This window comes from Stegostoma tigrinum, chromosome 1 (genome assembly GCF_030684315.1).
Source record: "Stegostoma tigrinum isolate sSteTig4 chromosome 1, sSteTig4.hap1, whole genome shotgun sequence".
Lineage (NCBI taxonomy): Eukaryota > Metazoa > Chordata > Chondrichthyes > Orectolobiformes > Stegostomatidae > Stegostoma > Stegostoma tigrinum.
Genome location: NC_081354.1, coordinates 168771082 through 168797347, shown reverse-complemented (window position 1 = coordinate 168797347; position 26266 = coordinate 168771082). Strand labels below are relative to the sequence as shown.

The following is a 26266-nucleotide window of genomic DNA, read 5'->3' as shown; positions in this document are numbered from 1 at the left end:
TATTGATCTTCCTTTCTTCTTCCCATCTCTACCCGCTCCCCCTGCCGCCCCCACTCACCCACCCAAGAATCAAGCCACTTGCGGTGCCAGTGGCTTGGCTAGGGACTTTTGCACTACATGCTTGTTCCTTTTGGACTGTCTAGCAGTGTCCAAGACTCCCCCTATATATGACAAGCTACAGATTCTGCTTACTGCCCTCTCCTGACATGTCTTAAACTTACAACTGATGCTTTAAACTAGAATTATTAGACTTATTTGGTTTTAGTCAATTAGGCAGTCATGAGCTAAACTTCACATTGATTGTATCCTGCTAACAAAAAAAGTACTAAATATTTTCCATCTATGTTCTCTGTGAACTAAGTTCCTGTATTTCTAAACCTTCAAGGGTTTGAACCTTAAGGTATTAGTTAATTAGGTACACTTAGCTTTACTAACTGTATCAATCCTCACCAGACAGAGGAGGAGGGTTATGAAAAGGAATCATGTTTCTAATTGAACATGAAAAGCATGTTTTAGCTTATCCAAACTGGACAAAATGTAACAACGTGGAATATGAATAAAGATCAGTGCCGAGTTCCTGCAATGAACATGTAAAGTATTGTGGGTGCTGGACCACAGATGTTACGAGAATCAAGACTGCCATATTCGGAGCATAAAAACTAGACCTGGAATGGATGGGTTATCTTGTGACAAAAGATTTGAACAGGCTGGGTTTGTAGCCGCTGGAGTTCGGGAACTGTAAGAAGTGACTTGGTTGAAACTTATGGAGGGGATACTCCCTCTAATGGGAGGGTCTGGAGATAGGGATCACAATTTAAAATTAAGGGGCTGTCCGTGTATGACAGGGCTGAGATTTTTTAGCTGGGTCATCAATCTTTGGAACTCCCATTCTGGAAAGGCGGTGTAAGTAGAGTCATTGAGTATCCTTAAGGCAGAAGTGGATAGATTTTTGGTATACAAGAGGGTGAATGAAAGATTATCAGCTAGGCAAGAATGTAGAATTGTGGTTGACTGTCATGATTTTTCTCGATGGCAGAGCAGGCTTGAAGGGCTGAATGGCCTACTGCTTCGTATGTATTGTGGATCACTTGTGTTTGAGTCTTTAACAATCATGATAGGAAGGCTGGAGTCAAAAATGAGCATTTGTTCTTGTTCATGTTTATGCATTTCAACCCAGGCTAGAAAGAACGTGCTAACCTCATTTTTCCATTAAAAATTTCCTTACTTAATCATCTTGGTTTAGGCTTCAATGTTATCTACTATTTTTATACAGACATGACTTTTTTTGTTCTGGCCTCTCGAATAAATCTTGAATAGTCTATTCTCCTCCAATATAGCAATTGACTGCCACATGAGTTAATGTATTTGAGTCATTCCTAGGTAGCTGTCTGACTGGTTTTGTTTCTTTCCAAAACAAAATTCTTCATACCAGTTCAACTGTCAGATGATAATCTATGGCATGAACTGCAAGAGGAAGTGATAGACGCAGGTATGGTTTTACAGCATTTACAAAACAGTTGGATAGGTATAGGAATTGGATAGGAAAAGTTTAAGAGTGAAATGGGGCAGACACATGCAAGTGGTACTAGTTTAGTTTGGGAGACTTGGTTGTCATAGAAGAGTTGGACTGAGGGGTCTGTTTCCATGCCGTATGAGTATGCTCAGATAATACTGATTCCTTTTGGCAGTAAATATCATGTCAGAGTGCCTACAAACTTTAGGAAAATCCACGGTTTGTTCTTTGGTCTGTACTGTGTTGACTTCATAGATAAATGTAAATTATTCTATGACCTGGTACTCCCTGTGGAAAGGAAAAAATACAGCCAGGATCCCATTGCAAGGTGTGAGATGTGAGAATTCATTTATTCCATATTCCTAATTCAGCCACTTAATTTTTTTGTAGATTAAGTGGAGAAAAATTTGTGTATCAGCCACTTATAAAGCAATCACTGTAATTTAAAAAAAATGTTCACGGGCTGTGCTGTTTATAACTAGGTCAGCATTTATTGTCCATATGATTTCTCTGGAAAAAATAAACTACTGCAGGCCTTGGGGAAAAGGGATTGGTGTTAGGGAGTTCCAAGAATTTTACCAGGGACATTGAAGGAACTGCAATAATACTTTCAAGCCAGGATGGTATAAGTCTTTGAGGGGGACTTTCTGGCATAAAATGCAGCAGCTAATATCAATGCTGAAGTATTCTTGGCTCTTTCACTAAAGTTCAGTCAAGAGGTAGTAGGTGACTTGCTCCTAAGCTTTTGTTGTTCCCAAACTACAAGAAAATAAGTGGATGGAGTTCATTGTGACCGTGTTAGTGTAACAGTTGGGCTTGCAGCAAAACGTTTTTTGAGAAACCAAAAGTGAGTTTATGGCCATTATAGAGACATGGTTACAAAGTGATCAAAGTTGGGAACTAAATATTTGGGGTATACAACCTTTCAAAAGGATATGCAGGATCGGGAGGTGGATTGCTTTGTTCGTATGACATGGAATTAATACATTAGTGATCTTGAATTGGATGTAGAATCCATGTGGGTCAAGGTGAGATAACAAGGGAAAGATCTGGTGGGGACTACACTATAGACTCTATATATTCTGCAGAGCAGAGAATAAACTAGGAGATTACACACATTTCTTAAAAAAAATCTATAAACTAATTGAGTTGATTTAAGAATCTGAATGGTCTACTCCTGCTTCTAAATCATATGGATAACTTTAACCCTTGAAAATTTGTAAAATCAAACTAGCAGAGCAGCCATGAAGAAGAATTCATAGAGTGTATTTGGGATAATTTTAAAAAACAGTATGTTATGGATTCAACCAGGGATTGGGTAATTTTGGATCATGCCATGTATAATGCGGCAGGTTCAATAAATGATCTCTGAATAAAAGATTCCGTGGGGAACAGTGACCACAACTTGGAAGAATTAAGTATTCATTTTGAGAGAGAGGGACTTGGGTATTAAACAACAGTGCTGAACTTGAAGGTGATTCATGGGAATCGAGAGACTTGGCTGAACTGGACTGAGAAAGGAGTTTAGCAGAAACAACAGGTGGTAAACCGTGTCAGATATCCGAAACAAAACTAGTTCGTTCCTTACAGTGAAGATATATCCCAATCAGAAAGAAAGATTCTAGGGTGGGGAAAGCTGACGATGGGTAAGTAACCAGGGAAGTTTAGGACAGTGCCAAATTGAAAGGAAAGTAATATACAATGTGGTAATAATTAATGGTAAACAAAAGGACTAGGAAAGTTCTAAAAGCCAACAACAGATGACTGAAGGGAAAAATAAAAATATAGATGGGGGAAAAACTAGCAAGTTGCTTAAAAGCAGGTACTAAAAACTTTAAAAATGTAAAAGGAAAGGGGAGCGCAACAGTGAACATTAGCAGTCAGTGAGTGATGCTGGGGAAACAATGGTGTAAATAAGAAATGGCAGAAGAATTGAACAAATACTTTTCATTAGCCTTCAAAGCAAAGGATATTTAGAGATTTCCAAAAAGTAATAAATAAGTGAGGGGCTGAAGAGACATAGGAAATAAACATACTAATTAACACTAGAGGAAAGGAAATGAATGAGGAAAAGGCTGATTGATCCCGTGGATCTGATGGGTTGCATCCTAGGATTTCAACGGAAGTAGTTTGAGATAAAGTAGATGAAGTGGTAGTAATATTGCAAGAATTCTTAATTCCAGAAAAGTTCCAGACCATTGGTAAACTGCTAATGTGACAAAATAAAAACTAAAAAACTGTGGATGATGTAAATCAGGAATAAAAACAGAAATTGCTGTGGAGAGAAATCAGAGTTAATGTTTTGAGTCTCATGACCCTTCCTCAGAATTCCAGTGGAGTTGAGGATCATCAGATTGGCCATGTTCTCATTGAATGAAAGATTGGAATCAATGGTCCAAATGGTCGACCTCTGCTTCTATCTCTTTTATGGTCAAAAGTGAAGAACAAAGGCCTATTAAGCAGAACACCATCAAGATTAAAATAACAGATAAGGCAATATTGTGGTGATTGGTTAACTGTGGATCAGCAGCAGAATTGTATTCTAACATGATCTGCAATCTCATGTCCTGGCATATCCCCCACTGAACCATTAATATCAAGGCTAGGGATCAATCCCTGGTTCAATTAGAGTGCAGGAGGAAATGCCAGGAGCATTACCTAAAAATGGACTTCAGATCAAAGCCTTGCTGTCCTGCCACTCTAGTTAATGGAAAATTAAACAACTCATTCCCCATCCTGGATGTGAGTTTGCTCGCTGAGCTGGAAGGTTAGTTTTCAGACGTTTCGTCACCATTCTAGGTAACATCATCAGTGCGCCTCCGACGAAGCGCTGGTGTTATGTCCCGCTTTCTAAAGCGGGACATAACACCAGCGCTTCGTCGGAGGCGCACTGATGATGTTACCTAGAATGGTGACGAAACGTCTGAAAACTAACCTTCCAGCTCAGCGAGCAAACTCATATCCAGAACCTCAACCTGAGCTACAAGTCTTCTCAAAACTCGCCATTCCCCATCCTCAATAACGTGGTAACTGAGCACATAAGTGCAAGTGATAAGGCAGGAGCAGTTGCAGCAATCTCAGCCAGATGTGGCAAGTAGATGATTCACCATGTCCTCCAGACATTCCCAGCAATGCCTATGCTGTATGTATGCATTCACTCCATGTGATACTAGGAAACAGCTGGATGCACTGCATACTGCAAAAACTATGGGCCCTAACAATAACCTCACAAAAATACTGAAAACTTATGCCTGAGAAACTGCTGAACTCCCTAGCCGAGCTGTTTCAGCTGTAATACTAACAACTATTCAACAATGTGGGAAAACACAAAGAGCAAAACAAATCAAACCAGACCAATTACCATGTCCATCAGTCTGCTCTTGATCATCAGTAAAGTGATGGGAGGTGTCCTCAGCACTGCTATTAAGCAGCATTCATGCAGCAGTGATCTGCTCACTGATACTCAGTTTGGATTCTGTGAGGGCCAATCCCCTTCTGACCTCATTACAGCCTTAGCTCAAACATGGAAAAAAGACATGAATCCCAAGCATGAGATGAGAGTGATTGCCCTTGACATCAAGGTAACAACTGAACAAGTGTGGCATCAAGAATCCTTAGCAAGAGTGGTTTCAATGGGAATCAGGTGGGGAAAAATCTCTGGACACTATCCAAGATAAAGCAGTCCACTTGATTGCCTCCCTCATAGAACCTCTGATTTATTACTGCAGAAGGAAGCAAGTCACCTTGTACAGCACCTTCCAAATCCACAACCAGTTATCATCTAGAAAGACAAGGGCAACAGGTGGGAACACCACTACCTACAAGTCCTCCTCCAAGCCACAAATCATCCTGACTTGAAATACATAGCCATTGCTTCATTGTCACTGGGTCAAAACCTGGGAATTCCCTCCTATCAGCATTATGGGCCTACCTACAGCACACCAACCACAGCAGTTCAAGAGGATAGTTCACGATTGCCTTCTCAAGGACAATGAGGGATGAGTAATGAATGGTCCAGTAGTCTTGTCCACATCACATGAATGAATGAATATTTTTTTCAAAAAAGCTTTAGATACAGATCTTGAATATTGAGGAAATATGAGTGATAAAATTCAGGAATTCTACACGTCTGAGATAATGTCTAGGAGAATGTAATTGAGGACTGATTTGATTGTCCAAAGAAGGCAGTGTTTTAGGACTGTTCTGGAAGGTTGGGAACAAGATTTTAAAAAGCATTGTAGTTTTAAAATGGAACAAAAGGTGGAGTTTGAAGTATGTTGACCTCTTCAGAGTCCAGTCTCCTCTTACATTGTATTTACTGTTAGGGAAAAGAACTGTTAGGGCTTCCCCAGAAATTAGTTTTATACAGAATTAAAGTAAAAACGGCATAAAAGATACAACAAACGTTCTTAAGTATGTTTGTTGAGGGATGAATCATAGAATACCTAGTGTGGAAACAGGCCATTTTGACCCAGCAAGTCACCAACCTTCCAAAGAGCATTCCATCCAAACCCTACCTTATCCCCATAACCCTGTATTCACCTGCACAATCCTGACCTGCACATTCTTCAAAACTACAGACAATTTATCTCTGCCAATGTACCTAAAGTGCACATCTTTGGACTGTGGGAGTAAACCAGAGAACCTAGCGAAGCCTAAACAGATGTGGGGAGAATTTGCAAACTCCACACAGAGAGTAGCTGGAACCAAACCCGGGTCCCTGGCGCCATGAGGCAGCAGTGCCAGCCTGGATGATGGCTTGGAGTACAGAGTATGAAATATGTGAGTAGATACACTGTGACAACATTTGTTACTTTTCAAAGATTGTCATCCAGTTACGGACAACCTTTGGAAGTTTGGTTTGTTGAACTCATTGTTCAGCTGCTAACAAAAATATGATGTTGAAGACAGTTACTTTCTTGCTCAATAAAAGGTAATCTTGAGCCCATGAAAGTTAGTTTCACATTTAAAAGGGATTTTTAATTGTACAGTTGAACTTAACAGACAGATTGTTTTCTCTTAAGCCAAAGTCATCACATCATATCCTAAATGTAAATAGTATAAAAATAACCCGAATTGTAAACACTGCACCTATTTTGCTGTGTCTGAAAGTGTAAACACTGTAGTCTGTGTGAGAAGAGAGAATTTCAAGAGACCCATCAAAGAGCTAAGTAAAATTTGCTATCGTAGTTATTTTAATCAACTGTTTGTAATGACACAGGCTGGGTAGGTGAGCTTTGAACCCTTCAACCCCAGAAGCAGGGACATTCCTATTGCACCACAAAACCTACCTTGCATCTCTAGAGTGAAATGCATGACATCCCAAAGCCAATAGGGTACTTTTGAAGATCTTTGTAATTTCGGGGAATAATGCAACCAACTTGCAGACGACAAGACATCAATTAGAACATAGAACATAGAACATTACAGCACAGTATGGGCCCTTCGGCCCTTGATGTTGTGCCGACCTGTCATACCGATCCCAAGCCCATCTAACCTACACTATTCCATGTACGTCCGTATGCCTGTCCAATTACGACTTAAATGTACCTAAAGTTGGCGAATCTACTACCGTTGCAGGCAAAGTGTTCCATTCCCTTACTACTCTCTGAGTAAAGAAACTACCTCTAACATCTGTCCTATATCTTTCACCCTTCAATTTAAAGCTATGCCCCCTCGTGCTCCCTTTTAATTAGCAAACTTGACTAAGATAAATGACTAGCCTAGGTGTTTGTGATGTTAGCTAAAGGATAAACATTGGCCAAGCTTTGCTCCTTTTTGAATAGATATTTTCTCATCAACCCATTCAGAGATATTATTACTCATCTCTGAGCGGGTGGGGTTTGATCCCAGGCCTTCTGGCTCAGAGGTGGAGACACTATCACTGCATTGCAAAAGCCCAACTCCCTTTTTTGAACAGCTGTTGTAATTGACGTTTTCAGAGATGTAATTGGTACATCTCCGAAGCAGGTGGGGGTTTGTTCTTGATACAAAGAGGAGGAGAATGATATTGGAACAAGGACCAGGTGTGATTTATGTGCATTCATAAACAAGGGTGTATAATCCATGTTATAATTACAGACAATACCCTTTCTGTATTGTCAAGACCATTTAGGATCTTATATACTTCCAGCAAATCACCCTTCAATCTTCTAAACTCCAGTGGGAACAAGCCCAGTCTGTTCTACCTACCCTTATAAAACAACTTACTCATTCGAGGTATCAATCTACCAGACCTCATCTGAACTGCCTTCAATGCATCTTCCTTAAAAAAGCAGACCAAGCTGCACACAGATTTGAAATGTGGTCTCTCCTATGCCCTATATAACCAAAGCAGAACATCCTTACTTTTATGTTCAATTGACATTATAATAAATGCTTGCATGCCATTAGTCTTCTTGATTACATGCTGTACATGTGTATTAATGTATTGAGTTGATTAAGAATCTGAATGATCTACTCCTGCTTCTAAATCATATGGGTAACTTTAACCCTCTTGAAAATTTGGAAAATCAAACTAGCAGAGGAGCCATGAAGAAGAATTCATAGTGTATTTGGGATAATTTAAAAAAACAGTATGTTATGGATTCAACCAGGGATTGGTTAATTTTGGATCATGCCACGTATAATGGGGCAGGTTCAATAAATCCCTCTGCACCTTAGAATTCTTCAGTAGTTTTGTTTTCTGTTTAAGACGTACTTTTTAAAATTTTTCCTGGCAAAATGAAGGAGTGCATTGTGATAAAAAGAAGCCTGTGGAGCATCAGAGATAGCAAGAACTGCAGATGCTGGAGTCAGAGTCATTATGGAGCTGGAGGAACACAGCAGACCAGGCAGCATCAGAGGAGCAGGAAAATCGACAAGGCTTCATCAGTCCTGATATAGCGTCCTGACCAGAAACATCGACATTCCTGCTCTCCTCTAATGCTGCCTGACCCGCTGTGTTCCTCCAGCTCCACACTGTTTTGAGCTTATAGAGCATTATAGTTGGATATCTAGAATGCATCTAACAAGGTGCCAATAAAAAAATGTCAATGTGAAAAGTAGGAGCTTATCATGTAATGAATAATATATTAACCTAGTAAGAAGAATTGTTGGCAGACAAATGAGACTGTGCATAAATGTTTCTTTATCTGGTTGACAGGATGAGTCCTCAGCATTTTACAATTCATGTTGTGATGTAGTATGTGTGATATACATGTATAATAAATATTATTTAATTTAGAGTTTAGGTTTGAACTAGAGGTTTGCAGGTTTTGGTCTGTGTTTTATGATTCCGTTTATGATTAATTTGTGAGTGTATCTGGAGTTATTCCTTCTCAAAAACCGATATTAGAGAGGGTATCCTTGTGGTGTTAATATAATTTATTTATATTGGGAAATTTTTATGAGCAGAATAAACGTTGAGCAGCATTAGCTTGCTTAGAAGGAACAGGATTTCTTTGCTTGGGGGAAGCACACAACATGGAAAGCTTATTTTATACTTCACAGAAATCCTGGTAGAAATTAGGTATCTGAAGATGGGAAATAGTTTAGGATTGTTACGAAATACTTTTAAAGTTAAAATGATTAAGCTGTTATTCAAATTGGAGAAAGTCTAAACTTAGTTATGTGACCAATCAAGGAAGAAACTACCAAACTCTCAAGATGAAGAATTGAAAGAAACAATTAAATTAAACCCATTGATATAATAGAGAAGCAAACTCTCTCTAGAGTGTCAGTACTGTCAAGTGATGATTTTGGGATGGATGGAATTTTATTTTCCTCATGTTTATGAGCATTCAAATTGGTTTAGATGTAACTAGCTTGGTTCAGTCTCATCTTTTGCAACATAAATTTCGGTTTTATTGTTATAACTAAAATTTCAGTATAGCATGCTTTTGTTTTAGTGAAAGATTGCCTCATTAAATTAAAATCATCCATGAACAGTTTTCAGATAGTTTCAAATAACAACAGCAGGGATCACAGCAATTGGGGGCTGCTTTGCAGTTTTAAATTACTGGATTTAAGAGGAATCTATATCTTTTTAAAGCAACAGGCAGTTCTGGACATTAACAGTTTATTGCACAGAATTTAAAGATGGCTTTGAACGTTGCCAAGAGTTTTCTCAAAGTAGAAGATACAATAGTGGATTATTTGGAATCCTTGACTAAAGCTAAACTGAGAGAGTTAGAAGTCAAATTAAAGGTAGAAGTATGAACAGTATTTAATAGGGATGAGACGTTTCAAGCGATTTTAATCAATGTTTAAAACTGGAAGAAATTCTAAACAGCTGGAATGAAGTAAGGGTTCTGTTAGAGATGAAAAGATTTGAGTTAGAAATTAGAATAATCAGGCATATTGCAACTCCTGGTTGTAATTCAAATAAATTTAGGGAGATTGATACCTTTGTTTTTGGCCCCTCTCCCAAACTTCATTCTGAGTTACTGATTCCATCTTTCCTACTGACAGTTTGAGACTGGTCAATTTACAGCCCACGACGTTTTGAGTATATATTCACCACATCGTTAAGACGACCTATTTCCATGTTCCTAACATCACTTCTCCATGCCTCTAACTTGCTAGAATATTGTCAGGACCCACCTCCTTTTCAGTAACCACTGCCTCCAACAGAGCTGGGACCAATGTTCTAGCAAAAAGAATAAATAGGCTTGTCAACAGGACTTTAAAGTAGAAAGGGGGAGGGGGCAATGGAAGATAAACTCCAAGTAAAACGGCCAGTGGGAAATAAAGCATCAGGTTAACTTCTGTGGGAGTGGATTCAACTGCATGGAAAACTATGAAAAAGAATGAAAAGAAAGGAGAACTAATAAGATGTAGAGTTGGATGAAGACAGCAGGCCAAGCAGCATCAGAGGAGCAGGAAAGCTGACATTTTGGCTTGGCCTGCTGTGTTCATCCAGCTCTATACCTTGTTATTTCAGATTCTCCAGCATCTGCAGTTCCTACCATCTCTGAGAACTGAGAAGAGGTTATTAAAGTCTCTAAATAGGTCAAAATAGGACAGAGTGTTTGGAATTGGATAGGGATCAAACTTCAAATACAACGGATAAAGGGATGACAATGAGAAGAGGGATGGTAAAAACAGGACTGAAGGTATGGAACCTGAATGCATGCAATGTACAAAGTAAGGTAAATGACCTTGTGGCGCAGATCAAAAATGGCAGGTGTGGTGTGGTGGGCATCACAGAGACGTGGCTGCAAGGGCCTCAGGACTGGGATTTAAATATCCAAGAATATACACCCTTTTGAAAAGATTGGCAAGTGGGTAGAGGGGATGGGGTCGCCTTATTTATAAGAAATGAAATTAAATCAATAGCAACTTTAAGTACACTTAAGTCGTCATTGGACAAGCATATGGACGTACATGGAATAGTGTAGGTTAGATGGGCTTCAGATTGGTATGACAGGTCGGCACAACATCGAGGCCCAAAGGACCTGTACTGTGCTGTAATGTTCTATGTTCTATGTTTCTATGTTAAAGCAAGATACAATCTAGGGTCAATGATGCAGAATCTGTGTGGGGTCAGTTGAGGAACTGCACAGGTAAAAGAAATCAAAATGGGAGTTATGTGCACACCTCCAAACAGTCATCAGGATGTAGGGCACAAGATACACCAGGAGAAAGAAAAGGTTTGTAAGAAAGGCCAGGTCGCAGTGATCATGGGAGATTTTAATATGCTGGTGGACTTGTAAAATCAGGTTGGTTGTGGATCACGAGGAAAAGAACTTATGGATTGTCTACAAGATGGCTTTTTGGAGCAACTTGTGGTGGAGCCCACTAGGGAATGGGCAATACTGGATTTAGTGTTGTGCAATGAGGCAGACTTGATAGGAGAGCTTAAGGTGAAGGAACTCTTAGGAGGTAGTGACCATAATATGATTGAATTTACTCTGCAATTTGAGAGGGAGAAGGTAGAATCAGATGTAATTGTACTAAAGCTGAATAAAGGCAACTACAGAGGCATGAGGGAGGAGCTGGGCAGAATTAACTGGGAGAGGAGTCCAGCAGAAAAAACAGTGGAACAGGAATGGCAGGAGTTTTTGGGAGTAATTTAGGAGACATGGCAAAAATTCATCTCTCGGAAAAAGAAGCCTGGTACAGGGGGGACAAGCATAAAAGCAAAAGAGAAAGCATATAATGTGGCAAAAGGCAGTGGGAAAACAGAGGATTGGGGAGCCTACATAGACTGACAGAGGACAACACAAAAAAAAGGACGGGGAAGATTAAATATGAGGATAAACTAGCTCCTGATATAAAAGAAGACTGCAAGAATTTTTTTAGATATATAAAGGGCAAAAGTGGACACTGGGCATCTGGAAAATGACCCTGGAGAAGTAATAATGGGGAACAAAAAAAAATGGCTGAGGAACTGAACAAGTAGTTTGCTTCAATCTTCATGGTGGAAGACACAAATAATATCCCAAAAATTCAAGAGAGTTGGGAGCCAGACGTGAGTATGGTAATCATCACCATGGAGAATGTGTGAGAAAAACAAACAAGTTTAAAGGTGGATAAATCACCTCTACCACATGGACCATGCCCCAAAGTTCTGCAGGAGTTAGCTGAAGAGATAGTGGTGGAATTAGTGGTGATCTCGCAGGAATCACTTGAATCAGAGAGGGACCCAGAGGACTGGAAAATCACCAATGTAACATCCCTGCTTAAGAAGAGAGTAAGGACAAAAATGGGCAATTACAGCCTGATTAGCCTGACCTCATTGCTGGTAAAATTCTGGAGTCCATTGTGAAGGCTGAGATTTCTGAATACTTGGAAGTGCACGGTAAACAAGGGTAAAGTTAGCATGATTTCATTAAGGGGAGGTTATGCCTGACAACTCTGTTAGAATTCTTTGAGGAAGTAACGAGCAGATTATACCAAGGAGAGTCAATGGATGTTATCTACCTGGACTTCCAGAAGATCTTTGACAAGGTACCACACAGGAGGCTGCTGAGTAAGATAAGGGTCCATGGTGTTGGAGGCAAGGTGCTAGTATGGATAGAAGATTGGCTGTCTGACAGAAAGCAGAAAGTGGGAATAAAAGGGTCCTTCTCAGGATGGCAGCAAGTGACTAGTGGTTTTCCACAAGGGTCAGTGTTGGGCCCACAACTTTTTTCACTTTATACATTAATGATCTAGATGAAGGAACTGAGGGCATTCTGGCTAAGTTTGAAGGTGATACAAAGATAGATAGAGGGCCGGGCAATATCAAGGAGATGGGGAAGCTGCAGAAGGATGTAGACAGGTTAAGAGTGTGGGCAAAGAAGTGACAGATGGAATACAATGTGGGGAAGTGTGAAGTTATAAATGGGGAGAAAATTCAGAAATCTGTAGTGCAAAAGGACTTGGGAGTCTTCATCTGGGAATCTCTTAAGATAAACTTGCAGGTTGAGTCAGAGTTAGGAAGGCAAATAAAATGTTGGCATTTATTGCAAGAGGACTAGGATATGAAAGCAGGGATGTACTTCTGACACTTTATAAGGCTCCGGGCAGGCCACATTTAGAGTATTGTGCGCACGTTTGGGCCCCAGACTCAGGACGATGTACTGGCCCTGGACCGTTTACAAAGGAAGTTCATGAGAGTGATCCAAGAATAAAAGGCTTAGCATGTGAGGAAAATGTAAGGACACTAGATCAACACTCAATGGAATTTAGAAGCATGAAAGGAGATGTAATTGAAACTTACGGAATAATGAGCATCCTGGACAGAGTGGACATTGCAAAAATGTTTCCATTAGCAGGAGCTTGGGAAGGCAATGGCCTTGTGGTATTATCGCTGGACTGTTAATCCAGAGACTCAGATAATGTTCTGGGGACTGGGTTTCGAGTCCCGCCCACAGCAGATGGTGGAATTTGAATTCAACAAATATCAAGATTTAAGAGTCTAATGATGACTATGAATCCACTGTCGATTCATTTACGGAACGAAACTGCCATTCTTACCTACATGTGACTCCAGACCAACATCAATATGGTTAACTCGTAACCACCCTCTTTATAATTAGGGATGTGTAATGAATGTGCCAAGCCAGTGACACCCTCATTCCATGAATAAATAAAGGAAAAAAAAAGGAGAGACTAGAACCTGACGGCACAGCCTTATAGTAAAGGGAAGACCCTTTAGAACAGTTATACCAATCACTACAAAGAATCAAAGAAATGAAACGGGATGGATCACCTCGCATCAACCTAGGCACCAGAAAAAACAATGGCAGAAGCAGCCCAATCGACCCTGCAAAGTCGTCCTCACTAACATATAGGGGCTAGTGCCAAAATTGGGAGAGCTAGCTTACAGACTAGTCAAACAACAGCCTGACATAGTCATATTCATGGAATTATATCTTACAGACAATGTCCCAGACACCATCCCTGGATATGAAGGGTCAAGGCCCGAAACGTCAGCTTTTGTGCTCCTGAGATGTTGCTTGGCCTGCTGTGTTCATCCAGCTCCACACTTTGTTATCCACCATTCCTGGATACTCCCACCAGCTCATCCACACTGGATCTGAGTACATGGCCAGAGACTCCATCTGGGCCAGTAGCTTCCCTCAGGTTCACACTGAAGAACGCCAGAGGAATGGCGCAACCTACCCTGACAGCCCCTGATGCACCTGTTCCCTCAGCCACCACTGCAGACATCAGTCTGGCCTTCAGTGTGAACCTGAGGGAAGCTACTGGCCCAGGTGGAGTCTCCGGCCATGTACTCAGATCCAGTGTGGATGACCTGGTGGGAGTATTCACTAACATCTTTAACCTCTCCTTTCTACAATCTGAAGTCCCCATGCGTTTCGAGAAGGCTGCCATTAAGATGATATCTCCCTCAATGTCAGCAAAACAAAAGAACTGACCAACAACTTCGGGAAGGAGGAGTACACACCCTATGTACATCAATGGAGCTGAGGTGGACAGGGTGGAGAATGTCAAGTTCCTAGGAGCAATGATCACTAACAATTGTCCTCGTCCTCCCACATGGATGTAATGGTCAAGAAAGCATAATAATGCCTCTTTGTCCTCAGGAGGCTAAGGAAATTCGGCATGTCCATAAGGACCCTCACCAATTTTTACAGAAGCACGACAGAAAGCATTCCATCTGAGTTCATCAAACCATGGTACAGCAACTACTCTGCTTAGGAACATGATAAATTACAGAAAGTTGTGAATGCAGCTGCAGAAAGGCAACCAGCATCATCAAAGATCCCTCCCACCCCAGTTATACTCTCTTCCAATCTCCTCCATCAGGCAGAAGATACAGAAGCTTAAACATCCACACCAACAGGTTCAAGAACAGCTTCTTCCCCACTGCTATTTCACTGTTGAATGGACTTCTTTAATTTCAAATTTAATGTTCATCTTGCTTTTGTGTACCACCTGTGCAGCTGTAATCTTATATACCTCACTCTGTCTAAACACCCTATTGTCTATCTGTCCTTGTGTGCTATAATCTGCCTGTACAACTTGCAAATTAAACTTTGCACTCTACTTAGACATGTGATAACAATAAATCAAATCAAATGTTAGTTCTATTCAAAATCTGTCCCTTTTAAAGCGGTGATAGTTCCACACAACATGACAGAACGAGTTCTCAATGTGCGGGTGGTACTTATATAGAAACATAGAAGACAGGAGCAGGAGGATGCCATTCAGTCCTTCAAGCCTGCTCCACCATTCCTCATGATCATGGCTGATCGTCCAACTCAATAGCCTAATCTTGCTTTCTCACCATAACCTTTGATCCCATTCACCCCAAGTGCTATACTTAGCTGCCACTTGAATGTATTCACTGTTCGGGCATAAACTACTTGCTGTAAAGAATTCCACAGGCTCACCAAGCTTCGGGTGAAGAAATGTCTTCTCATCTCCATCCTAAATCATCAACCCAAATCCTGATATTGTGACCCCTAGTTCCGGACACACCCACCATCAGGAACATCCCAAATAAAAACCGAAAGAACTGCGGATGCTTTAAGTCAGGAACAAAAACAAAGTTTCTGGAAAAGCCCAGCAGATCAGACAGCATCTGTGAAGGGAAAAACAGAGTTAACGTTCGGAGTCCGGACCTGAAGCATTAACTCTGTTTTTCCCTTCACAGATGCTGTCAGACCTACTGGGCTTTTCCAGCAACTTTGTTTCTGACCAGGAACATTCCTCCTTGCGTCTACCCTGTCCAGTCCTGTTAGAATTATAGAAGTCTCTATGAAATCTCCTCTCATTCGTCTGAACTCTAATGAAAACATCCGAACTTAGTCAATCTCCCCTCATGTGTCAGTCCCACCATCCCTGGAATCAGCCTGGTAAACCTTTATTGCTCTCTCTTGAGAACAGCATCCTTCCTCAGAAAAGGATACAAAAACTGCACACAATATTTTAGGTGTGGCCTCAACAAGGCCCTGTATAATTACAACACATCCTGCTCCTTTACTCAAAACCTCTCACAATGAAGGCCAACATAGCATTTGCCTTCTTTACTGCCTGCTGCATCTGCATGTTTACCTTCAGCGACTGGTGCACACTCCCCCCTCCCAATTTACAGCCATTCAGGTCCTCATCTGCCTTCTTGTTTTTGCTTCCAAAGTGAATAACCTCACATTTATCCAAATTATACTGATCTGCCATTGATTTGCCCACTCACCCAACCTGTCGAAATAATGCTGAAGGATCTTAAGACCATAAGACATAGGAGTGGAAGTATGGCAATTCGGCCCAACAAGTCCAGTCCGCCATTTAAATCATGGCTGATGGGCATTTCAACACCACTTCCCAGCACTCTCCCCATAGCCCTTGATTCCTTCTGAGATCAAGAATTTGTCAATCTCTGCCTTGAAGGCATCCAACGTCCCGGCCTCCACTGCACTCTGCGGCAATGAATTCCACAAGCCCACCACTCTCTGGCTGAAGAAATGTCGTCTCATTTCAGTTTTAAATTTACCTCCTCTAATTTTAAGGCTGTGCCCACGGGTCCTAGTCTCTCCGCCAAACGGAAACAACTTCCTAGCGTCCACCCCTTCTAAACCGTACATTATCTTGTAAGTTTCTATTAGATCTCCCCTCAAACTTCTAAACTCTAATGAGTACAGTCCCAGGGTCCTTAGCCGTTCATCATACGTTAAACCTACCATTCCAGGGATCATCCGTGTGAATCTCCGCTGGACACGCTCCAGGGCTAGTATGTCCTTCCTGAGGTGTGGGGCCCAAAATTGGACACAGTATTCTAAATGGGGCCTAACTAGAGCTTTATAAAGCCTCAGAAGCACATCGCTGCTTTTATATTCCAACCCTCTTGAGATAAACGACAACATTACATTCGCTTTCTTAATTACGGACTCTACCTGCAAGCTAACCTTTAGAGAATCCTGGAACAACACTCCCAGATCCCTTTGCTCTTCTGATTTGCGAATTTTCTCACCATTTAGAAAATAGTCCATGCCTGTATTCTTTTTTCCAAAGTGCAAAACCTCACATTTACTCACATTGAATTTCATCAGCCATTTCCTGGACCACTCTCCTAAACTGTCTAAATCTTTCTGCAGCTTCACCTCCTCAGTGCTACCTGCCTGTCCAACTATCTTCGTATCATCGGCAAACTTCGCCAGAATGCCCCCAGTCCCTTCATCCAGATCATTAATATATAAGCTGAACAGCTGTGGCCCCAACACTGAACCCTGCGGGACACCGCTTGTCACCGGTTGCCATTCCGAAAAAGGGCCTTTTATCCCAACTCTCTGCCTTCTGTCAGACAGCCAATCCTCAATCCAAGCCAGTAGCTCACTTCGAACACCATGGGCCCTCACCTTGCTCAGCCGCCTTCCGTGAGGCACTGTATCAAAGGCCTTTTGGAAGTCTAGATAGATAACATCTAATGAGTTTCCCTGGTCTAACCTACTTGTTACCTCTTCAAAGAATTCTAACAGGTTTGTCAGGCACGACCTCCCCTTACTAAAACTATGCTGACTTGTTTTAATCTGACCCTGCACTTCCAGGAATTTAGAAATCTCATCCTTGACAATGAATTCTAGAATTTTACCAACTACCGAGGTTAGGCTAATCGGCCTATAATTTTCCATCTTTTGCCTTGATCCTTTCTTAAACAAGGGAGTTACAACAGCAATTTCCAAACGTCTGGGACTTTCCCTGACTCCAGTGACTTTTGAAAGATCACGACCAAAGCCTCCGCTATTTCCTCAGCTACCTCCCTCAGAACTCTAGGATGTAGCCCATCGGGGCCTGGAGATTTATCAATTTTTAGACCCTTTAGCTTTTCTAGCACTTTCTCTTTTGTAATGCCTACCATGCTCAACTCTGCCCCCTGGCTCTCCCTAATTGTTGGCATACTACTCATGTCTTCCAGTGTGAAGACTGACGTAAAGTACTTATTAAGTTGTTGAGCTATTTCCTTATCTCCCATCACTAGCCTTCCAGCATCAATTTGGAGCGGCCCAATATCTACTTTTGCCTATCGTTTGTTTCTTATGTATTGAAAGAAGCTTTTACTATCATTTCTAAAATTACTAGCTAGTCTACCTTCATATATGATCTTTGCATCCTCGTAACAGTGCAGCCTCCCACCCAACTTGGTATCATCTGCAAACATGGAGAAGTTACATTTTGTTCCCTCATCCAAATGATTAATATATATTGTGAATTGCTGGGGTCCCAGCACTGATCCCTGATGCACCCCACTAGTTCCGGCCTGCCAATTTGAAAAGGACGCATTAATTTCTGTGATAGTTGGAACTGCAGATGCTGTAAAATTTGAGATCACAAGATGTAGATCTGGATGAACACAGCCTGCTCCTCGGATGCTGCTTGGCCTGCTATATTAATCCAGCTCTACACCTTGTTTTCTCATTAATTCCTATGCATTATTACCTCTCTGCCAAGCAGTCTCCTATCCATTTCAATACGCTTGACCCGATCCCACGCACTTTAATCTTGCATGTTAATCTCTCATGTGGGACTTTGTCAAATGTTCTTAAAGTCCAAATATACTGTCTGCTTGTCAACTCTACTAGTTACATCTTCAGAGAATGCCAACAGATTTGTCGAGCATGATTTTCCCTTCTTAAATCCATGCTGACTCTGTCTGATCCTGCCACTGCTTTCTAAATGCTCTGGGTTGGAGAATTTTCCCCAATACCAATGTTAGACTAACAAAATGTAAAGCTGGATGAACACAGCAGGCCAAGCAGCATCTCAGGAGCACAAAAGCTGACATTTCGGGCCTGGACCCTTCATCAGAGAGCCTCTCTGATGAAGGGTCTAGGCCCGAAACATCAGCTTTTGTGCTCCTGAGATGCTGCTTGGCCTGCTGTGTTCATCCAGCTTCACACTTTGTTATCTTGGATTCTCCAGCATCTGCAGTTCCCATTATCACCAATGTTAGGCTCTCTGGTCTATAATTCACTGTTTTTTCTCTACTTCCCTTTTTGATTATTGGAATGACATTAGCCACCCTCCAATCTGCAGGGGCTTTTCCAGAGTTTATGGAATCCTAGAAGATCCACAGCTAATGCATCCACTATTTCTAGAGCAAGTTCCTTAAGTTAAAAACCAAAAGAACTGTGGATGCTGTAAATCAGGAACAAAAACAAAGTTGCTGGAAAAGCTCATCAGGTCTGGCAGCATCTGTGAAGGAAAAAAACAGATTTAACGTTTCAGAAGTTCTGAGGAAGCGTCACCAGGCCCGAAAAGTTAACTGTTTTTCCGTTCACAGGCACTGTCAAATCTGCTGAGCTTTTCCGGCAAATTTATTTATGTTCCTTACATACTCTGGGATGCAGATTTATCGGCCTCCAATACCATCAATTTTCCCAGCACCACTTCTCAGCTAATACTGATCTCCCTCAGTTCTTCCCTCTCACTAAATCTTGCATCCTCCAAGAGTACTATTATCACTCTATAACCCAGTGGGCCTTGGTACCATATTTCATTTTGTCACATTACTCTCTAACTCTTACGTTCAAGGTGCTATCGAAATGTTTATTCTTGATGGTATTTTCTATGACACACCTCTGCAGCTGCTGGGACTTGAACCCTGTCCTGTTTTTCAGGAGTTATGGATTTACCACGTAATTCCTATGGTTCGTCTTGTACGAATGCCTCCCCCAGCCCTTCCAATTCCTAAAGTTGTCTTGCGTCACAAAAGTGATTATGACGTGATAGGGCTAGGCTTTACATGTGTAAAGGGAGGGAATGGAATGCCACATGAATCCAAGTTTTGCAGCCGCAGCGCCTTCTGCGGTAGGCCAGGGAAACGCACAGGCCGCGGCCACTGACGTCACTGGGACCGGAAGTGCCTCGAGAGGGGCGGGGCGACAGTTAAGCTCGAGCTCGGCGACATGGGGCTGTTCGGTAAATCGCAGGAGCGGCCACCCAAGGATTTGGTATTTTTTTAAAAATATATTACCAGTTTTGAAAAAAAAACAGTGGTGTGTAGGTATTTGGCACACATTTTATAAAAAAACCGAGTGAGCTTGCTGGGATATCGGCGCAGAGTGAGAAACCGCTGTCAGATTTGTGGATTCGGGCCTGACACCCTGCTCCCCGGTGTGGTTTTTAAATCCGCTCTTTTGTCCCATTTTCCAGTCGGCGAAACCGCCTTCTGTTCGCACAACACCGTGAAACCTACCCTGAGACCAGTCGGGGGGGGGGGGGGGGGGTGGGGTGATTCCACATCTTGTGTTTCTGCTGATTGGACCGCTGGTTCTTGGACGTTAATGAGTGGCTGTTGTGGCTGCCAGTCAGGTGACCTCATAAGGGCGGGATGGGATGTAGCGAGTTTGGTTGAGCTGCATTGTAAATATTTGGGGAAGGGGGTTGTTCCGTGTCACTTGACGCTATATCTGAATTTCTGGGAGGAAAGGGTTGCTGCTTGTACTCTTGACACAGGCTGTAAGTACTTGGGGAAGGAAGGGGCGGAGTACTGCATGTACTCTTGACACAGGCTGTTAAATACTTGGGAGTGGGGGCTGCATGTACCCTTGATACAGGCTGTTTAATACTAGGGTGGGTGGGGGGGAGATGCTCCAAGGATGCTTGATGGTGCTGTTTGAAAACGCTGGGGAACGAGGGTTGCTCTGTTTCCACTTTCGTTGCCCTTTCTTGCTTTTCAGCCATGTGTTGCCACTTGGTAACATCATCTGAGAACGCAGTATCACTTCCTCTGTGCACACTGGTGATACGGAGTGTGGAGCTGGATGAACACAGTAGGCCAAGCAGTATCAGAGATAATGGGAACTGCAGATGCTGGAGAATTCCAAGATAATAAAATGTGAGGCTGGATGAACACAGCAGGCCAAGTAGCATCTCAGGAGCACAAAAGCTGACGTTTCGGGCCTAGACCCTTCATCAGAGAGGGGGATGGGGAGCGGGAACTGGAATAAATAGGGAGAGAAGGGGAGGCGGACCGAAGATGGAGAGTAAAGAAGATAGGTGGGGAGGTAGGGAGGGGATAGGTCAGTCCAGGGAAGAAGGACAGGTCAAGGAGGTGGGATGAGGTTAGTAGGTAGCTGGGGGTGCGGCTTGGGGTGGGAGGAAGGGATGGGTGAGAGGAAGAACCGGTTAGGGAGGCAGAGACAGGTTGGACTGGTTTTGGGATGCAGTGGGTGGGGGGGAAGAGCTGGGCTGGTTGTGTGGTGCAGTGGGGGGAGGGGACGAACTGGGCTGGTTTAGGGATGCAGTAGGGGAAGGGGAGATTTTGAAACTGGTGAAGTCCACATTGATACCATATGGCTGCAGGGTTCCCAGGCTGAATATGAGTTGCTGTTCCTGCAACCTTCGGGTGGCATCATTGTGGCAGTGCAGGAGGCCCATGATGGACATGTCATCAAGAGAATGGGAGGGGGAGTGGAAATGGTTTGCGACTGGGAGGTGCAGTTGTTTGTTGCGAAGGCCGAGCAGGAAAGCTGACGTTTCGGGCCTATAGCCTTCTTCAGAAAATTTGTTCTCTCAGATTTTCCAGCATTCTCAGTTCCTACTACCTCAGAAACAAATTTTAACTCCACTGTAAAGCCTCTTCTAAGGATGCCTTCCCTGAAGAAGTTACCCCCTGGAAAAAACTCAGTGGATCTCTCTCCTGCTGCAACTCTTTTGTAATCTGAAACTAATATTGTCTTCGGATTTGCAACTGCACTAGTGACAGTCTAGCTGTTCATTCTGATCTGAATTATAAAAAAGTACAGTTGAGGAAGTACGGTTATGGTGCAGACATGTTTTAGCCAAATGGCTTCTTTCTGCATTGTATGCCTTATGAGAAATTTTTTAAAATGTATTTTTGACAGATGGATGCCCATTCATAAAGCCAAAATTTATTTATCAAATGGTCGGTTGATTTTTTTTCTGCATGAAATGTAAGATTTGCGAGAAAAGCCAGCATTTATTGCCTACGTTCTTAATTAATCTTAATGTGGTGGTGAGTTACTGCCTTCAGCTGCTGCACTCCATGTGGTGTAGTCACACGCACGGTGCAGTTGGGGAGGGCATTGTAGGGTTTTAACCCAATGACATTGAAAGAGTTTTATTTTAAGTCACGCTGGTATGTAACTTAAAGGAGAGCTTGCTTCCAAGCATCATCTGCCCTTGTCATTATATGCGTTAGGGATCACAGATTTGGGAAGATTCGGCCAGATCCTGGAATGTATCTTGTGGATGGTACACAGTACTTCTAGTGGTGTGGCCTTACATGTCTAAGGTGGTTACGAGGGTGCATGCTTTTTCACCTGGATAGTGCTGAAAATCTTAAGTGTTGTTGGAGCTGCACTCCTCCAGGCAAGTGGCAAATATTCTGACTTGCGCCTTGTAGATAGTAGTTTTGGGGAGTAAGGGAGTGAATTATTCATTGCAGAATGCCCAATCACCGACCTGCTCCTGCAGCCAAAGTATTTAGATGGCTGGTTTAAGTTCAATTTCTGGTTAATAACTTCCCAGGTAATGACTTTTTAATGTCAAGCGAAGATGGTCACATTCTGCCTTGTCAGAGATGGTATCACTGGGCAATTGGTGCAAATATCACTTGCCACCTCTTATTACAAGCTTGGGTGTTGATCAGGCCTTGACGCATGCAAACACAGACTACTTTAGCAGTCAAGGGTTGTACATTGTGCTGAACATTGCAGTTATTATCAAAGATCATCTGACGGAGCAGCTGAAGTTGATTGGAGCTGTGACATTACCCTGAGGAATTCCTGGAGAGATGACCTAGAGCTGAGATGATTGGCCTCCAACAATCTCAACCGTGTTTCTTAGTACTAGGTATGACTCCAGCTAGAGGATTTCTCCGCAGTTAGCTATTGATTTAAATTTTGTCAAGGCTCCTTGAAGCTCTACTCATTCAAATTTTGCCTTGACGCCTCACTTCTTGAATTCTGTTCTTTGGCCATCTTTTTATGCGATTTGGCCCTTGTGAAACCTTAATTGAGCATCACTGAATAGATTGTGAAAAAAAGAATTCTCCTCTCAGCGCCATCAGCGAGTACTTTGCTGATTTGAGACTAGACTAGTAGGATGGTATACCCTGCCGCTTTGTGGATAAGTTTAATGTGGTCACTTTGCCTTCTTGTAGCCAAGATTTCAGTGTTGTATTTGTATTGGAGCAGTTTTGCTAGACATACCACTACTACTGGAGCGCAACTTTTCAGTACTACTGTCAGGATGTTATCAGGGCCCATAGCTTTTGTAGTATCCAGTGTCTCCACTGTTTCTTGATATGCTGTGGAATAATACAAATGACTCCTGGAATCACATGGTACAGAAGAGGCTCTTTGGTCCCTTGAGTCTGTACCAAGAAAAATTACTTGAAATCTACACAAGTCCCACTTTCCAGCAGTTTGCCCATAGGCTTGAATGCTGTGACATTCCCACTGCTTTACTGAGTTCTTGTTAAAAGTTGCGGTTTCTCAACTAAACTACCCCTGCAGGCACCTCCGTCTTTGGTAAATTTGGTTTTATCAAATCCCCTTTAATCTACCTGCCTTTCACCTTAGGATTATGTCTCCTTCAAAATGACCCTTCAGCTAGGGAGAACATCGGCTTTCTGTCCTCCTGCCCAAGCCCCTTTCAATCTTATACACCTCAATCAAGTTCCATTTCAATCTTCGAATTAGTAAGAACTGCACCTTCTGGAGTAAGAGATAACGCAGTGTGGAGCTCAAGGAATACAGCAGGCCATCAGCATCAGAGGAGCAGGAAAGCTGACGTTTTGGGTCAGGACCCTTTTTCAAAAGGAGGGTCCTGACCCATAACGTCCGTTTTTCTGCTCCTCTGCTGCCTGGCCTGCTGTGTTCCCCTGTTTCAGCCTTCTCTGCTTTAAAGAAAACCGTTCAAACTTACCCAGCCTCTCTTCATGGCTAAACTGCTTCATCCTGGCAACGTCCTGATGAATCTCCCCTGCACCCCTCCAGTGCAATTGCATTTTTCCCGTATAGTGTGGTGACCAGAACTGCTACAGCACTCCAGCTCTGGGTTAACCAAAGTTTTGTATAGCTCCAGTATAACTACCTTGATAAAAGCAGGTGTCCCATCTGCTATGAGAGATAACAAAGTGTAGAGCTGGATGAACACAGCAGGCCAAGCAGCATCAGAGGAGCAGGAAGGCTGATGTTTTGGGCCTAGACCCTTCTTCAGAAATTGCGGGTGTTGGGGGAAGAGGGTTCTGAAATAAATGGGGAGGTGGGTGAGGCGGTTAGAAGATTCATGGAGGAGAAGATAGGTAGAGAGGAGACAGACAGGTCAAAGAGGTGGGGATGAAGCCAGTAAAGGTGAGTGTAGGTAGGGAGGAGATAGGTCAGTCCAGGGATGCAGTTAGTAGGTAGGAGATGGGGGTGGGACAGGTTGGTGAGGCAGGTATGAGCTCGGCTGGTTTTGGGATGCAGTAGGGGGAGGGGAGATTTTGAAGCTTGACGTCCACATTGATGCCATTGGGCTGTAGAATATGAGGTGCTGTTCCTGCAGCCTTTGGGTAACATTGTTGTGACACTGCAGGAGGCCTGGGATGGACATGCCATCTGAGGAATGGGAGTGGGAGTTGAAATGGTTTGCACTGGGAGGTGCAGTTGTTTAGTGCGAACCAAGCATAGGTGTTCTGCAAAACGGTCCCTAAGCCTCCGCTTGGTTTCCCCGATGTAGAGGAGGCTACAATGGAAACAGTGAATGCAGTATACCACATTAGCAGATGTGCAGGTGAACATTTGCTTGATGTGGAAAGTCGTCTTGGGGCCTGAGATGAGAGTGAGGGGGCAGGTGTAGCACTTACTGCAGTTGCAGAGAAAAGTGGTGTGGTGGGGCTGGAGGGGAATGTGGAGCTGACAAGGGAGTCACGGAGAGAGTCGGCCCTCCTGAAAGCAGATAAGGGTGGGGAGGGAAAAATGCTTTTGGTGGGGTCGGATTGCAGATGGCGGAAGTGTCGGAGGGTGATGCGTTGGATCAGGAGGTTGGTGCAGTGGTACGTGAGGACGAGGGGGATTCTGTTTTTGGTTGTTTTTGCGGGGAGTGGGTGTGAGGGATGAGTTGTCCCACCTGCTGCCTTAATTACCCTGTAAACCTGTCTTGCCACCTTCAGGGATTTGTGGAGAAGTACTCAAGATCTCTGTGTTCTTCAGAGCTTCCTAATGCCAATGCATTCATTGCATATTCCCTTGTCTTGTTTTTTGCCAAGTGCATCACCTCTCACTAATCAGGGTTAAGTTCCATCTGCCAGTGATGTGCGCATCAGCTCTGTTTTATATCCTTCTATAACCTAAGACCTTTTCCTCACTGTCTACCTCCTGGTCAGTTTTTGTCATCCACAAATTTATCTATCTCCCTCACATTTTCTTGCTTATATCATGAGCTGCAAGGGATACTACACTCATCTCAGTGGTATGCCACTGGACGGGGGCCTCCAGTCTCTCAGACAGCCTTCTACCATTACCCTCTGTGTCCTACCAATAAGCCAATTTTGGATCCAGCTTGCGAAGTTAACCTGGATCCCATGTACATTTACCTTCTTTATCACTCTCAAAGAATGGACTGAATGCTGTGGATCTCTAGAAGAGGTTGAGAAGTATTATCCACTTGACACTTCTGATTGAAGCTGATTGTTTTGCTTTTGCCAACTGACTGAGTGCTACCCACGAACAATTTCACTTCTTCCCTGAATGCCTCAGGAACTCAGTACTGCTCTGCAGTACTCATCAACTCACAGTCATACAAAATAGCTGAACAGAAAGGACACAATGCTATGAGCAATGATTAATGATGCTCATAACTGATTCTACAAGTACTAATGGGAAACTTTGCACCAAAAATCATAGTACCTAAACATTACAGACCAGAAATGGACTATAACCCTAGAACAGGCCATCACCATAAAACAAGACAAGACCAAAACACACAGACACAAACTACAGGAGAAACTTCCACCACAAAGATGACAACAAACTTGACACATGGATAAGAAACTCATCCGGCAGACCTTTCACAGAAACTAAGAAAGCTTTCCTAATACATGGACTGAACTTTAGCTTTTATTAATAGAGCAATCGAGTTCCGGAACCATGGGGTTATTCTGCAGCTTACAAAACTCTAGTGTGGCCGCACTTTGGAGTATTGTGTACAGTTCTGGCCACTGCATTATAAGAAGGATGTGGAAGCTTTGGAAAGGGTGCAGAGGAGACTTACTAGGATATTGCCTGGTATGGAGGGAAGGTCTTACGAGGAAAGGCTGAGGGACTTGAGGCGGTTTTCGTTAGAGAGAAGAAGGTTGAGAGGTGACTTATTGAG

The 26266-nt window shown here is 42.7% G+C and overlaps 1 protein-coding gene across 3 annotated transcripts in view; it reads left to right on the top strand.

Moving 5' to 3' along the window:
• rnf103 (ring finger protein 103) overlaps positions 1-26266 on the top strand; it is a 75541-nt gene that overhangs the window by 25211 nt on the left and 24064 nt on the right. Inside the window, exon 1 of one of the 3 annotated variants that reach the window (XM_059650211.1) lies at positions 19789-19893. The exons of 1 other annotated variant lie outside the window; for it this stretch is intronic. In XM_059650211.1, coding sequence (XP_059506194.1) covers positions 19849-19893 — 45 coding nt within the window. In that variant the 5' untranslated portion in view covers positions 19789-19848. Of the gene's footprint in view, positions 1-19788; positions 19894-20288; positions 20402-26266 lie in introns of those variants that run through there. One more of the 3 variants, XM_059650214.1, reaches the window with a different exon arrangement.